A 13,004-nucleotide genomic window follows, 5' to 3' on the forward strand; every position below is an offset into this window, starting at 1 on the left:
GCTCACGAGCACTTTTCTCGAGCGCTCGCGATAAACCGCTCGAGCACTTTTAGGAGTGCTCGGAACTCGCAAGCGGTTTCGCTTTGCAAAACAACTCGATGCTCGCGAGCATTTTAAAAAAATAAGAGTGCCCGTCGCCCGAGCGGTTTTTTAAATCGCTCGACCCAGCTCTGCCCTGTGCCACCTGCACTTTCGGAGGCCATTTAATAAAAAAAGCGAATGTAACTTCAGCCCGGTTTTTAGTTATTTTTTGTTTTCTCGTTTAGGTTGGTACTATCCAGGGTACTATCTCAAAAGCGAATGTCGAAAAAAAAGCGAATGTAATTTAGACTGATAGATTTTGTAACATCCTGTATGTCTTCGGGTTGGTCAAATCATTTACTAAAAGTAGTTGCAATGTATTGTAAGAATACGTTATGAACTACTGTTGAGTAAAGGAGGTTGGAATAAAGTTCTCATTTTTCCAAAAAACATTAATTTTTGTAGTGTCAGTATGGTTAACTGTACAAATTATCTTTTAAATATGCCGAGACGCACGTTCCCTGCACTATTATTTATTGGCATACACAGGACATTAGTAGCTACTAGAAAGTAGAAGGTATAAATACCATGTATTTTTACATAACTGACCTACACATATTTGGTAGGTAATAATAGACAATCTGCTTGGGATGAGAGGAAGGCATCAGAATGTAGTTATCTGTCTAAGATGATGACCTTGCCTATAGCAATGAAGTAAAAAATTGGGATTTTCCTATCTATGGCCTATTAACCTTTCCATGTTGCTATACACAACTGGGGTAACAATGAAACCAAAGATGATGCTGACCGGAAGACCACTACAGTACTTCGGTGCTTCTTTCGGTAAATATTGCTATCATCACAATTTAGTACACCACCTTCTTTGCAGCTCTCTTAAATATGTTCGGAAGTGGCTTCCACTTGGCCTGGTCCTCACCCTTTCTACCGTTACTCGAACGTGATCCTTCAACTCGCATAACGAAAGATGAGGGCTCGTGGATTGCCACCATATACTTAATCGCCGGTCCATTCGGTGCGATACTTGCAAGTGTTGTCGTCAATAGAATCGGCCGTAAAATGTCATTACTTCTATCGGCACTGCCATACCTAACATCGTGGGCTATAATCGCAATCACACAACGTATCGGCTTTATCCTTTCGGCCCGGTTCATCGGAGGAATGGCCGAAGGTGTCATCTATACGGTCCTTCCGGTCTACATAGGCGAACTGGCGGATCCCCAGATAAGGGGTTTCTTAATTTCGTTAATGGGTATCCTATCGATGGTCGCTGCATTGGTTGTTAATGTTTTGGGGTATGTTGCTGACGGACCTTTTTAGGCCCTACAAGTATTGAAAAAAGGTGTAATGATATTACGAATTGCATTTAATGGAGAGATTTTGAGATCAAACTGAATTCAGACTGAATTTTAATGTTGGAATTCAAGGTCTGAAATCATAGTTTGTACAGTAGCATATATCTGCACTTTTCTCCGGACCAGGATAATTGCTTGAGGAATATGGTGTGCACACTAGGTAGACTGCAGTGTATCTAAGCTGTTTTTAAAGATTGAGACTTGCGGTTTTTGCGACCGTGTAGTACCACTTTTTGTGAAACTTTTAATACCACAAACAGAGCTTTGTTTGTTTATGAGATACAGGGTGAAAACGAAAAGTTTGACTTTTTGGGATGTTATATCTTACTACCTATGTAAGAGAAAAAAGGTAAAAACTGCTGGATGTTTTGGACGTTTTTACGTTTAATCCAGTGGCGTAGTAAAAAAAATTTGGTCTAAAGTTGGCATTTTTTAAATGCAAGGCCCTGTATATCTTAACGTCAATTTTTTTGCAACCACTCTCTGCCCATCCTACCGCCTGTGCTGTACCCAGGCCAGTCCTGAGAGACTGCGCAACTCAAGATTTAAATTCAAAACTTTCCCTCCCAAACTAACTGAACCCCATGGCACGTGATCGTCTAGAAAAGCTACCTAACCTAAATAACCGAATAATAGGACCATTTACTACGTTGTGTTTTTAAGAGGCGCTACAAGATATGTGTTGCCTGTTGGAGTGAGGATCAAGTAAGGAATACAAATAAAACAAGTACATGCTTTAAAAACAGAGATTTAATCCAAATAATTTGCATTGCAAGATTAAATTTAGAAAATGGTAGTTCACCGAGTACAAATATAAAAATAGGCTGGGGAAAAAAGAACTGACCAAGAAAAAACCCAGCCAAAAATTAATATTAAACTTTATAGCAAAATTAGCTGTCTGTAATGGCATAAATGCATGTTGTCAAGTACATATAAAGTTTTAATTCACAAAATAACTTTATTTATAAATCGTGTGTTCAGTAAGGCACGGGTTTTACAAGTGTAATGTATCATCTGCGCAGAAAGTCTGCCTCGCTGACCGAAAAACGCTTGCGCTCTGCAACTACATGCTGGTCCAATACCACCACATACATCAATACAATGTCGAATCCCAGGCTCCACTGGAATTCCTAAAGAATCAATATTTCACACGCATAACAAAAAACAATCATTAAAACATTACAATAAATTCATATAATAGGTTTGGATATTGGATGGCCAGTCCAAATCCCACACCGAGTAGTCTTTAGTTGCTCTGGTCATGACATGTCAACATTGTATGAAATCGCTAGGAGTTGGCCTCTCAGAAGAGCCTTTCACAAAGGAAGGATAATTGATAACACAAACAAAAGGTCACAACGAGAACACGCCGCACGCTTTTAGCGAGTCCCTGCGCAAGTGAGGTCGGGCTTAGCCGTCAGCCCCATGTACGACTAGCGGGACCCCAACTCTTTCATTCACGTATCTCTAGGGCCAGTCCAACCCACTAGTCTTAAAATGCCGGGTTATAAATTACCGAACTCCAGGCTCTCTACCATGAGTACTGACAGTAACCGATCAAAAGACAAATCATGACATAACAACAATAAAACAGAGCAACCATCGGCAAACTCACACGCATACATAATTATAAACAAAATATACAGAATTTATGTAGGCGTTGACAGTTGACACTGTCTATGGTCCGTGTCTAACTAGTGCAAATAAGTCTCGCCTGCAAAAAATCCAAAACTCTTGCGTCAGGTATGCGTTTAACATTAAGAAATATGAACATATTTCCCATATTTATCATGCACATAAAATTTTGAACATGGGCGAAAGACGTCATTTACATCTTGCATGTCTGGTTCACAAAATATTAGTATCTGGTGAACCTTTATATTTGTATATATTTGTATAATAAGTTAAAATTTCGAAGTAGTATTCACGATCGTAATCTCCGTAACCCATTCTTTCTTGACATACCAAAGCACCATAAAACCCAGTTTCATGGTGCATTTACTTATTTTGCACCACTCATTTACAATAACGTTCCGAACTTTCTTAAATTATTAAGTCCAAACGGTTTCAAAAAACACCTTAGAGTACTTCTTTATCACTGAATCATATATATTTTTTTTTTTGCTTACTTGTTCTCACCTGGACTATCATACCTTATAAATTACCATAAATTGTTTTAAATACTCCATTATGTTTTTGTACTTTTTTTTGTATCAAGGTTGGGATTAATAGCAGCCTTTGGCTGACACCCCGCCTAATTAAGCCGTTATTATTATTATTATTATTACATATTTGTACTGGCATAACAAAGACTGGCACAAAACCAATATTCGGTCACTACATGTCAGGGATCGACTAATCGGATTGATTAGCAATATCGGCAAGATGGCTCTTTTTAAAAACACAAAAAACAGTACATAAAACATAATCTCTGCGTATGTCAGTTCTGAACTTTAGCCAGCCTCTGCTACGTCAAATCGAGATTAAAGATCGGTATCAAATATAGCACAGTACATATTCGAAACAAGTCAACCCGCCAAAAATTAATAATCATAATCACCCGGTTCAAATAAATAGTAGGAGCATAACGATAGTATCACATTACAACAAACACAAAGAAACATGTCGTGGCAAACATTAGTATCAAGTAATTAATTCACAATGCCAAGTGCAATATGTAACAATCAACCACCTAACGTACGTCACTCGCCCCCAGATGAAGCACCCTGTAAATAAACATATTCATGCAAACAAAGCGAAATGCGCTGCAATAAATTCAATTATAAATTAAAATGTAGTTCTGCATATTTGTATTGAGTATCGTCCCTAAGGGAACATACTGTATCTAAATATAAATAAAAACACGTAAATCGGTCAGCAATGCATGTAGCCAGCGCTTGGAACAAAGGATTACTGTAAATCGGAAAACAACATTTATGTAAAATCTCTATGCATTTAATTCAAAGTATGACCAGTATAATTAAAAGTGCAAGTTGTATCTAGAATGTGTTATAAATGGCAATAATCAATGCTGTACGAGAATAAAGTTAAATTGGCAAATAATCGAACACGTACATATCATTATTAGATGGATGCAATAGACGTAGAGATTAAAAAACGAGTACATCACCTTTGTAATTGTCGAAGCTGCACTCACTATTCGAAACGTATAAATTACATCTGCTTTCAACAAAAGTACACATACTTCTGCCGCTTTCTCCCCCTTTTTAAACAAATCCTAGACGAAAATTGTCAATGTCGATAGTTTCCTCGCATAGCGTAATATTTGACACTTTTATTGTAAATTACGGCCCATTTCAATGTAGAGCAGAGAAGAAAAAACACGTGTTCCACGGAAACGAAACAAAGTGCAACCTTGACTTTTTTCGTCGCGCCAGGGTCGGTTTGGGGAAAATTTAAATCGAACTTTAGCGGGCTAATTCGGTTCCATCACACACCTGTTCGAGGTTTACCGTTTTCAATACATTGGGTTTATTCATTTAATGTTCAGTAGCTTATAGGTCTGGCACTTGAGCCAAAAAGTCTTGGAATGTAGATACGCATGCGCAAACTTCACAATGTAAACTTTCTTAGGTATTTGTAGATATTTTTTAATCTGAACCACAGGCACTTCTGGTAAAGACAAGCACATCACATATAGTAAAAATGGAATGTACGCATGCGCAATTCCAACTTACCTATTTACGGACATTTTTTTAAAATTTGAACCTCATTTTACTTCACACCACAGATACCTCTAGTAAAGGTAGGTATACATATCGTATATATCAAAAATCAAATATGCGCATGCGCAGACTGCACAAATTCGATTTTCTAGTAGAGATATTTTTTGAAATTTTAATAATAAAAACAAGCGCCTCAAATACGTACATGCGCAGCGTCAACTTTCCTATTTATGAAGATACTGAAGTGATGCCGCTGGATAGATAGTGATTAATAGGTAAGTAAGACGAATCTTTAACTGGAATTTTAAAATTCCAAATAACGAACTCGTAATCGTTCTACTTTTAGATGCCCTATTTTTGGTAGTATGCATAGCGGTCGATCCCGTATTTGAAATGTAAACCCGTTTTTCAGTGTTGACTGTTTGGAAGACATAAATTGTTTAAATTCATATAGCATATAGAATTTAGTTGTGCAACATAAACACTTAACAGAAATAAAAATTTACGTTCGAGCGTGGCCGATCACTTAATATGGGAACGACTGAAGTGGTTAGTTTTAGCTTGTAAAGAAAGCGTTCGGGTAGGTAGTCAAAGATATCCGTTGACAGAGGGTACGTGTAGAAATGTGCAACTTATTACTTAGTAAAAGAATGGTGCAATTTGCTCGTATAATGAGTGTGAAGTCACTATCGGAATACAAGGTAAATTCTTTTCAATTAACATGAATTAATTGAATTAGGGATATAATATGGTAAGCAGTCTTTTTAATCATACAAATACAAAAATTCCCGGTGGGACGTGATTCAGGGACAGACATAATAATTCTAAGACGGTGCAATGTTCCGTTGCACCTTTATTGAGATTAATTAAAATTAGACCGTTCAGAATTATGCGTCCGAATTAAATTTAACTGGAGAGATTTTTGCTTTTGCTTGCTTCTCTTGTAATTAACATTACTTTTTATTATTTATTGATTCATAGAGTTCTTTTAATTAATTTTGCACTGCATTAGGGCAGTTCTAAATATTAACTACAGTTGACAGTGACGCCAGAAAAGAGCCTTGACCTTGGTTCTGTGGATCACAGAACATTTTACTGCAACTGTTAAGGTAAGGACACATTTTTAACACAAATAGAAATCGAGAACACGTCATAACGTTAGAGTGGCCAGATCTTCACAGTGTTTCGCTTCTTTAATTTAGTTTTTTTTTTAATAAACTAAAGAACGTTAAGTATTCCTTCTTGGTCGTCCTAATACACATTTTACACCTCTAATTTTCATTGTCATTTTCGGACCACAGAACATGATATTCACCAAATTCGTGTCGCCGCGTGGTTTTTTATGAATCCAGTACTCTCTGGATTGATTCTGTAGCACAAGCAATTCAGGACTTCCCTCTCTTCACCCAGAGATGTCACCGGTGTGTCTGACGTGTTCCGTTAAAAATGTATCCTTATCTTTAGAGTCGCCAAAAATGCGCCTTCATTTCGGTTCTGTAAAACGCAGAACATTACTTCCCCTAATATCAGTTCAGCGGTCCCGTGGACTTTCGGTCTCGAGTGACAACACTCGAGAGGGAAGATCGAAAATTAAGGGAAATGAGCGAACTCTCCCCCTCACCGCGCGGGAAACAAAATGGCATACAAAGTCAATAAATTCTGACCCAAAAGTATATCCTGCATACATTTTATCATTAAATACTGCAACGAACTGCGGTAATTGGGAAGTCCGCGCACAATCGGCTGCATGTAAATAAAACGGAGAACAAATTAATAGAATCCCAAAACATCAATTTAAATTTGCAAAATAAATTAATAATCATATGTCTATGCCGATCGATTGAAATATTTTACGAATCTTGCGAAAAATGCAAAAGATGCCCTGTAAATTATGCCGATACCTTATATAGAATTCCCCAAAAAAAATGAAACTGGATTTTCCAGCCGGTCGGCATACTCGATTGATAACGTCCAAAAAGGCTCCCGGACGTGCCACAAATCGGGGACTAATCTTAAAATTTAAAAGTTAATTACACTAGGTCCAATCTAATCAGATGAAGTTTGCTGCAACACAATTAACTACGGTTAATTATACTCACTTAATTGGCCTGATTCAAATTTCCAAATTCGGTGGCCCAGTAATTCCCATTGTTACATCAATCGAAAATGGTCTGCGATAAAGAAACAAACTTATTGGCTTTCCTTATCGGCGGCTAAAACACAACGAAATCAAAGAAATGTTATTTATTTTTTATTTTTTTATTTTATTGCCTTTATTTTATAGTGGGCGGAGTGTTAGCAATTTGCTACTCTTCCCACTCAACCCACTATACAATCACAAACAGCCATGCCTTACCTGGGAATCGAACCCAGGACCCTTGTAGCCAAAGTTAGAGCTACTAACGTAAGCTCATCTGAGCTACGCAGGTCGGACCACAGCACCCCTAACTTCCTTGAGGTTGGGACTACACAGCGATTAACTTTATTAAAACGTTTTCGAAAAAATGCAGCGGTAGTGCCACTAACTTCTTCCCTTTTCTAAAGTTAAGTGATGCCCGACACTGCCACTTAACTTTTACGCTAACCACGCAAGCAAATCGAAATCTTAGCAGATGACCTACATGTTGTGACAACTGATGTGGGCCTGTCTCCTTTCTTACTCGAAATTCGCTTATTTATGTTGCCGCGTAGAAAACCCAACACGCATCCACCGAAACAGAAAGGCCCATCTCCACCCGCATGGCTTCGACAGCTTCCTTAGCGCATTTTAACCTTTATTAATCTTGATCTAATCTGTAACCCCGTGGAAAAACCGAAACGGAACTAACGCAATTCTCGCGACCAACTTGGATTAAATTTCGAGTATTGTCACTCTTAACCGGTGGCGATGATACCCTTAATTAAATTATGTACTTGGAAGTAGTAACAGTTTTTTTTCCGTTACAGGTACTACCTGAACATAACGCATTCGTCGATCATCTGTGCCATTCCGCATATCCTTTTTCTGTTCTCCTTTCCCTTTCTGCCAGAAACTCCCAACCATTACATAGTGAGAGGGGAGCTGGACAAGGCGCGGGACACTCTCGGGCAAGTTCGCGGACGTGCAGTCGACGACGAGGAAATCAAGGAGCTGGTGAGAATTAACGGGGAGGGACTGGCGAAGGCGAACGTTCTCGATCTGTTTAGAATTGCGAGTAACCGAAAAGGCCTGTTCGTATTTATGGGCACAATGGCGGCACAGCAATTTTCTGGGATCGTTCCGATTATGTTTTACACGCAGACTATTTTCGAGGAGGCCGCCAGTGATTTTCCTGTGATAGTTTCGACTGTTTTGCTTTACGTCGTCTTAATTGTATTTTCGATCTTATCTGCTGTGATTGTGGACCGACTCGGCCGGCGCCCGCTAATTATAACATCCATTGTTTGCTGCTTTTTGGCTCTGTTAGCGGAAGGGGTGAATTTGTACATTAAGCATAAGAGTGGAGTCGATGGGGTTGGGTTTTCCTGGGTGACTATTTGCGATTTTTCTTTTTTGATAATCAGTTACAGTATAGGTCTACTAGCACTACCCACAGTTTTTGCGGGTGAACTGTTTCCTTTAAACGTAAAAGCAGCAGCGATTTGCTTCTGCAACATATATTTTGCTGCCATGGCAACAGGTGTAGCGAAACTGTTTCAATTTACTAACGACGAGTATGGCCTCTACGTACCATTTTTTGTGTTCGCCATTTGTCTCTTCCTTTCTTTGGTGTATGTAGTAATTTTTGTTCCGGAAACCAAAAATAAAACTCTGGAACAAATTCAGATAGAGCTCAAAGCCATTAAGCCCAATACTGAGATTATTACTAGGTTATGATACCATCTTGCTTAGATGTTTTTGAGATTATCTCAATGTACTTTTACCACTACGGATCAGATCTGTTTTATTTGTGATCACTCTGTATGTAAAAAATGTGTATTGTTCAGAGACCATTTCTTACGTTTTTCAAATAAACAAATTACAAAAATCAGAGTTTTTCTTTCACCAAAAATGGTCCTTCGAGCCGGATTACCACACGCAATTAACAAGAACAAAACATCAATCAACCTTCGTCTTTGATTGAGACTTTGCGAATTTAAATTTCTATGAACAAATAACCGTTTCTCTACTCGCATTTTTGTACTGCTGATGTGTGTAACGGTAGCTCTAAATTTGGTTTTATCTTTTCGAATTTTGTAAAGATAGGTAAAGTTGACGTTTTTGAGATTTTAGGGTTAATTGGTGGAATTAGCAATCATATTTTGAATTCTATGGCGCATTATCGGACTAAATACTACCTTAGTAGTTGGGGCTCCTGTAACCATAAGTGCGACACAAAGTCACGCCACTTTGAGATAAATTTGCTTACATGGTATAGTAAGTACAATTCAACACAATTCCTGTGTGTGGGTGCTTTAAGTACAGCCTAATCCTCATGCACTCCGAAGTACCTCCAATGAAATATGTTCACAACAAATAATGGTTTAATTACTGAACGCCATGTCAAAAAGAGTGGGGGATTATTCCGGAATTTTGGGGGAGGCATTCGTTCTTGGGCTACGAGATCGTGTAGTACGTGGTCCAAGATATGAGGTTTGTTTCGGGAGATTAATTCGGTTGTGGGTTCCACAGTAAGCAGTACATAGTAAAAATGTAAATTCGTTGTCAGAGATTCGGACATCAAAATACCAAGTGCTTATTGCGGGTATTTTTATCAGAACGGAAATCTAAACGCAAGTTACGTCCATCTACAGTTAAGTAAATTGGCACCCATTTAGTTAACTAACAATAAACCGTTGAGGCATTGGACTTTACCCATTCTCTGTTGGCTTGTTACATGTGTGAATCGGTCCAAGCGTTTGCCAGTTGCCATATTCACAGATGGACAGACGGTCGATCGCGCGGACGGACCGGGAGAAGGGTGAAAAGAAAAGCGTTTGGCAGTTATCGCGTTTACAGGCAGACACCGTCACATCGATTCGAGACAACAACGGTACAATTAAGGTAACGTAAATGTTTTGATTTGTATAAAAAATAACGTCGGGTTCTTTAAGACAGGTCAGTACCTACCTATAGTTAATCTAATTTAATTCTGGAAAATTAAGGATCGTGATAAAAATGTCCAGACAGACTTTAAGGTTGCAGGTTTAGAAATTCACTGCACCCCCTCTCTCCCTTGTGATATCTCTTGATTTCTTCTAAACCTCCCCCCCCCCCTTTAAGCATCACGTTATTAATGGACGTCCCCCAGGTTAAATTTAATCGAAAAATCAATCCCATGGAAAAATAGGGCGGCAACCGACGTTGAAAGTGCCGAGTAATAAATGTAGTAGCGGTAGGTCAAGCACATTACTATACCAGTGGCGTTACAAATAAAATTTTATTTGCTTAAAAAATTAGTATTGATTTATTAGCAACAGTGACGGCGTAAAAAATATTTCATGAAAGGGGTTACGACATCTGATTTTTCGGAAGTGGCAGCGTGGTTTCGGAATTTTTAAATTTCCTGGGAGCTATCATTAATATCTTTGAATTTCTTCTTGAATTTAGAGAGATACCAAGGTAGGATTTTGTAAATTGTATATGGAATTACGATCAGAGTTTAAGAAAAACGGTTAAATTCAAATTAACAAGATGTCTCGAGAAAACCAAGATATTTTTGGAAGTTGGAAAATACAAGAAGAGAATATGTGACGGGTTGGAGCCAGTCAACAGTATGAACAATTGGCAGCAAATCATAAAAATATCAGCGACATTAACGGAAAAAACATGTGTTAGAAGTAAGACACATCTGATTGTTTGCGATAAGAAGTTATATCAGGCGAAAATTAGCGCACGTGTTTTGTCGCTGTTAATAGATTAAGGTGTTTCGAAGAATTGCGCGTTTCATATTGGAAAAGTAGGTAGGCATGTTTAGCACTTTCCGTCGTTGATTGGCGGTTGATTTGAAAATTCATGAGGAAGGACTTTATTTAATGGTGGAAGTGGTGTTTTCTTAAATACTGAAATCAATGTAAAAACTAGGGTGCTGTTGCTGCTAGTTTTCGCTACGGTGAAAGCGCGTGTAGATTTGCTTACGCTAATTTTTTTTTGAAAGTGGAGTTCGCCATTTTTTTATAATGAATCTGTGCAGAAGCAAGTTAACCACAGTTGTGTGCGAAGTTTAACGCGTGCTGTCCAATTTCGGATGAAGTTTGGTCGAGTTAAAGGAAGCAGTGTAGTACAGGGAGGCCTTTTTATTAAAAGTTAATTGTTTCTACCGTCTGAACAGCTACCGAAAATTTGTTTATCTTACTCATCAAACCAGTTTTGTTTGTCATCTAATTCTGTTAGAAGGCAAAGTGAAGTTGTCAGCGTTTGTATGTTAAAATAAAATAATCTCTATTTCTCATTCCACCAATCCTTGGCTTCGACACGCCATTGGCCCATAGCATCTAATTAACAAATATATACATAAAATATAAATCAATAAATACAGTGATTCATGCAAGTAATAATAACACAACATGAACAATGTTAAATTTTTATAACAGTAATTAAAGAATAAATAGGAGGTATTTTACATTAAGTTATCGTAGAGTGTGTTTAGGTATTCTCTTACAGAGTAAAAGCAGTGGTTCAGAAGATGGTTCTTAATAGTATTTTTGAACTGTTCAAGTCTTGACATTTAACAGGATCTGGAAGATAGTTGTACAATTGTGAGTTAAGTGCGCCTTATATAGGAAATCTTGTACGACCAGATTGTTTGCATTCGTAAGAACAAAAACTAAGTAATTTTAAGATTTATTTTACTTGTCGGCCGTCTGCGTGCGGGGTTATTTGTCTAAACAAGCTTTATTTCAGGGATTTTGTTTTTATTTCTTTTGTGTTTCAGAATAAATGTTTGTCATTGTCAATCAATTAATTGTGTGTTTATTCGAATCCATTGTGCGGCTCAGGATTTATTTGAGGTCCAAATTTATGTAATACATTCTTTAGAATTTTCGTTCGTCGAGACCACAGAGTTTAAGACAATAGTGGAATTTTTCGCCGGATGTGTATTGGACAATATATTTTTTATTTGCCCCGGTGGATAATGTGAAAACATATTATATACAGGGTGTGCAAAGGCGTTGGCTCCAGTTTCTAAAAAATGTACACAAGTTTAACTGTACATCATCATATGATTTTATAAATCTAACTCACAGTGAAAATGGTGCGTATTTCAACAACAAAGCATTTATATACAGGGCGTCCTAAAAATAACTAACTGTAACCGTTGGATCATTTTGTTCATGTCTAGCTTTTATCTTTAATTTCCCCTCAATTTGTATTTCTTCAAGCGTTTTGTTCTTGGTTTCGGATACAAAAAGTACGATAAACGGCAAACCACAAGCGCAACAACAGGCAAATGTTAGAAAAGGAACGTACATCCCCAATTCGTCTTTGGTGTACTGGAAAAACTTCGACGAAATGCTCGAAACTATGCTATAGTACATATCGAATAGAGCGATTGCTACCACCTTTACTCCAATTGGAAATAACTCCCCAACTAGCAGCACGGGTATACAATGCAGCCCGGAACTGTAACCACCAATGAACAGGAAAAGTCCCAAGAGCGGTATCCAGGAGTAATCCATCAAGTTAGAGTAGGCGTAACTTTGAACCAAATAATACACCCCCACCACTGAGAGTGAGAGAGAGAGAGAGTATGGTTCTTTACAATTGATAGGTACCCACTAATCGCAGCGCCGCAAAATGAATCTCAAACAATGTGATAATTACAATTGGATTGTATCGAAAACCAGTATATAATCAAACGGTAAATCAAGGAGTTGTCGAAAATAACAAAAGTTACCTTTGAATTCTTATCGTGGTGGCCGTCTGAATTCAGAAGGGTACGTTCTGAAAACCTGTAGCAGACAA

The 13,004-nt window shown here is 37.9% G+C and overlaps 1 protein-coding gene across 2 annotated transcripts; it reads left to right on the plus strand.

Annotated features, from left to right (window-relative positions):
* The first annotated feature begins 427 nt into the window (after positions 1-427).
* Positions 428-9,081, plus strand: LOC116180799 (facilitated trehalose transporter Tret1-like). 2 transcript variants are annotated; one of them, XM_031500927.1, is made up of 5 exons: positions 428-598; positions 648-864; positions 911-1,334; positions 8,027-8,213; positions 8,267-9,081. In XM_031500927.1, exons 2-5 carry the CDS (start codon positions 780-782, stop codon positions 8,276-8,278), a joined length of 708 nt encoding a protein of 235 aa, XP_031356787.1. In that variant the 5' UTR covers positions 428-598; positions 648-779; the 3' UTR covers positions 8,279-9,081. The 2 variants fall into 2 exon arrangements, with proteins under 2 accessions (XP_031356787.1, XP_031356785.1); XM_031500925.1 differs by having other exon boundaries at positions 8,027-9,080.
* Positions 9,082-13,004: the final 3,923 nt, after the last annotated feature.

This window comes from Photinus pyralis, unplaced genomic scaffold (assembly GCF_008802855.1).
Source record: "Photinus pyralis isolate 1611_PpyrPB1 unplaced genomic scaffold, Ppyr1.3 Ppyr1.4_LG9, whole genome shotgun sequence".
Classification (NCBI taxonomy): domain Eukaryota; kingdom Metazoa; phylum Arthropoda; class Insecta; order Coleoptera; family Lampyridae; genus Photinus; species Photinus pyralis.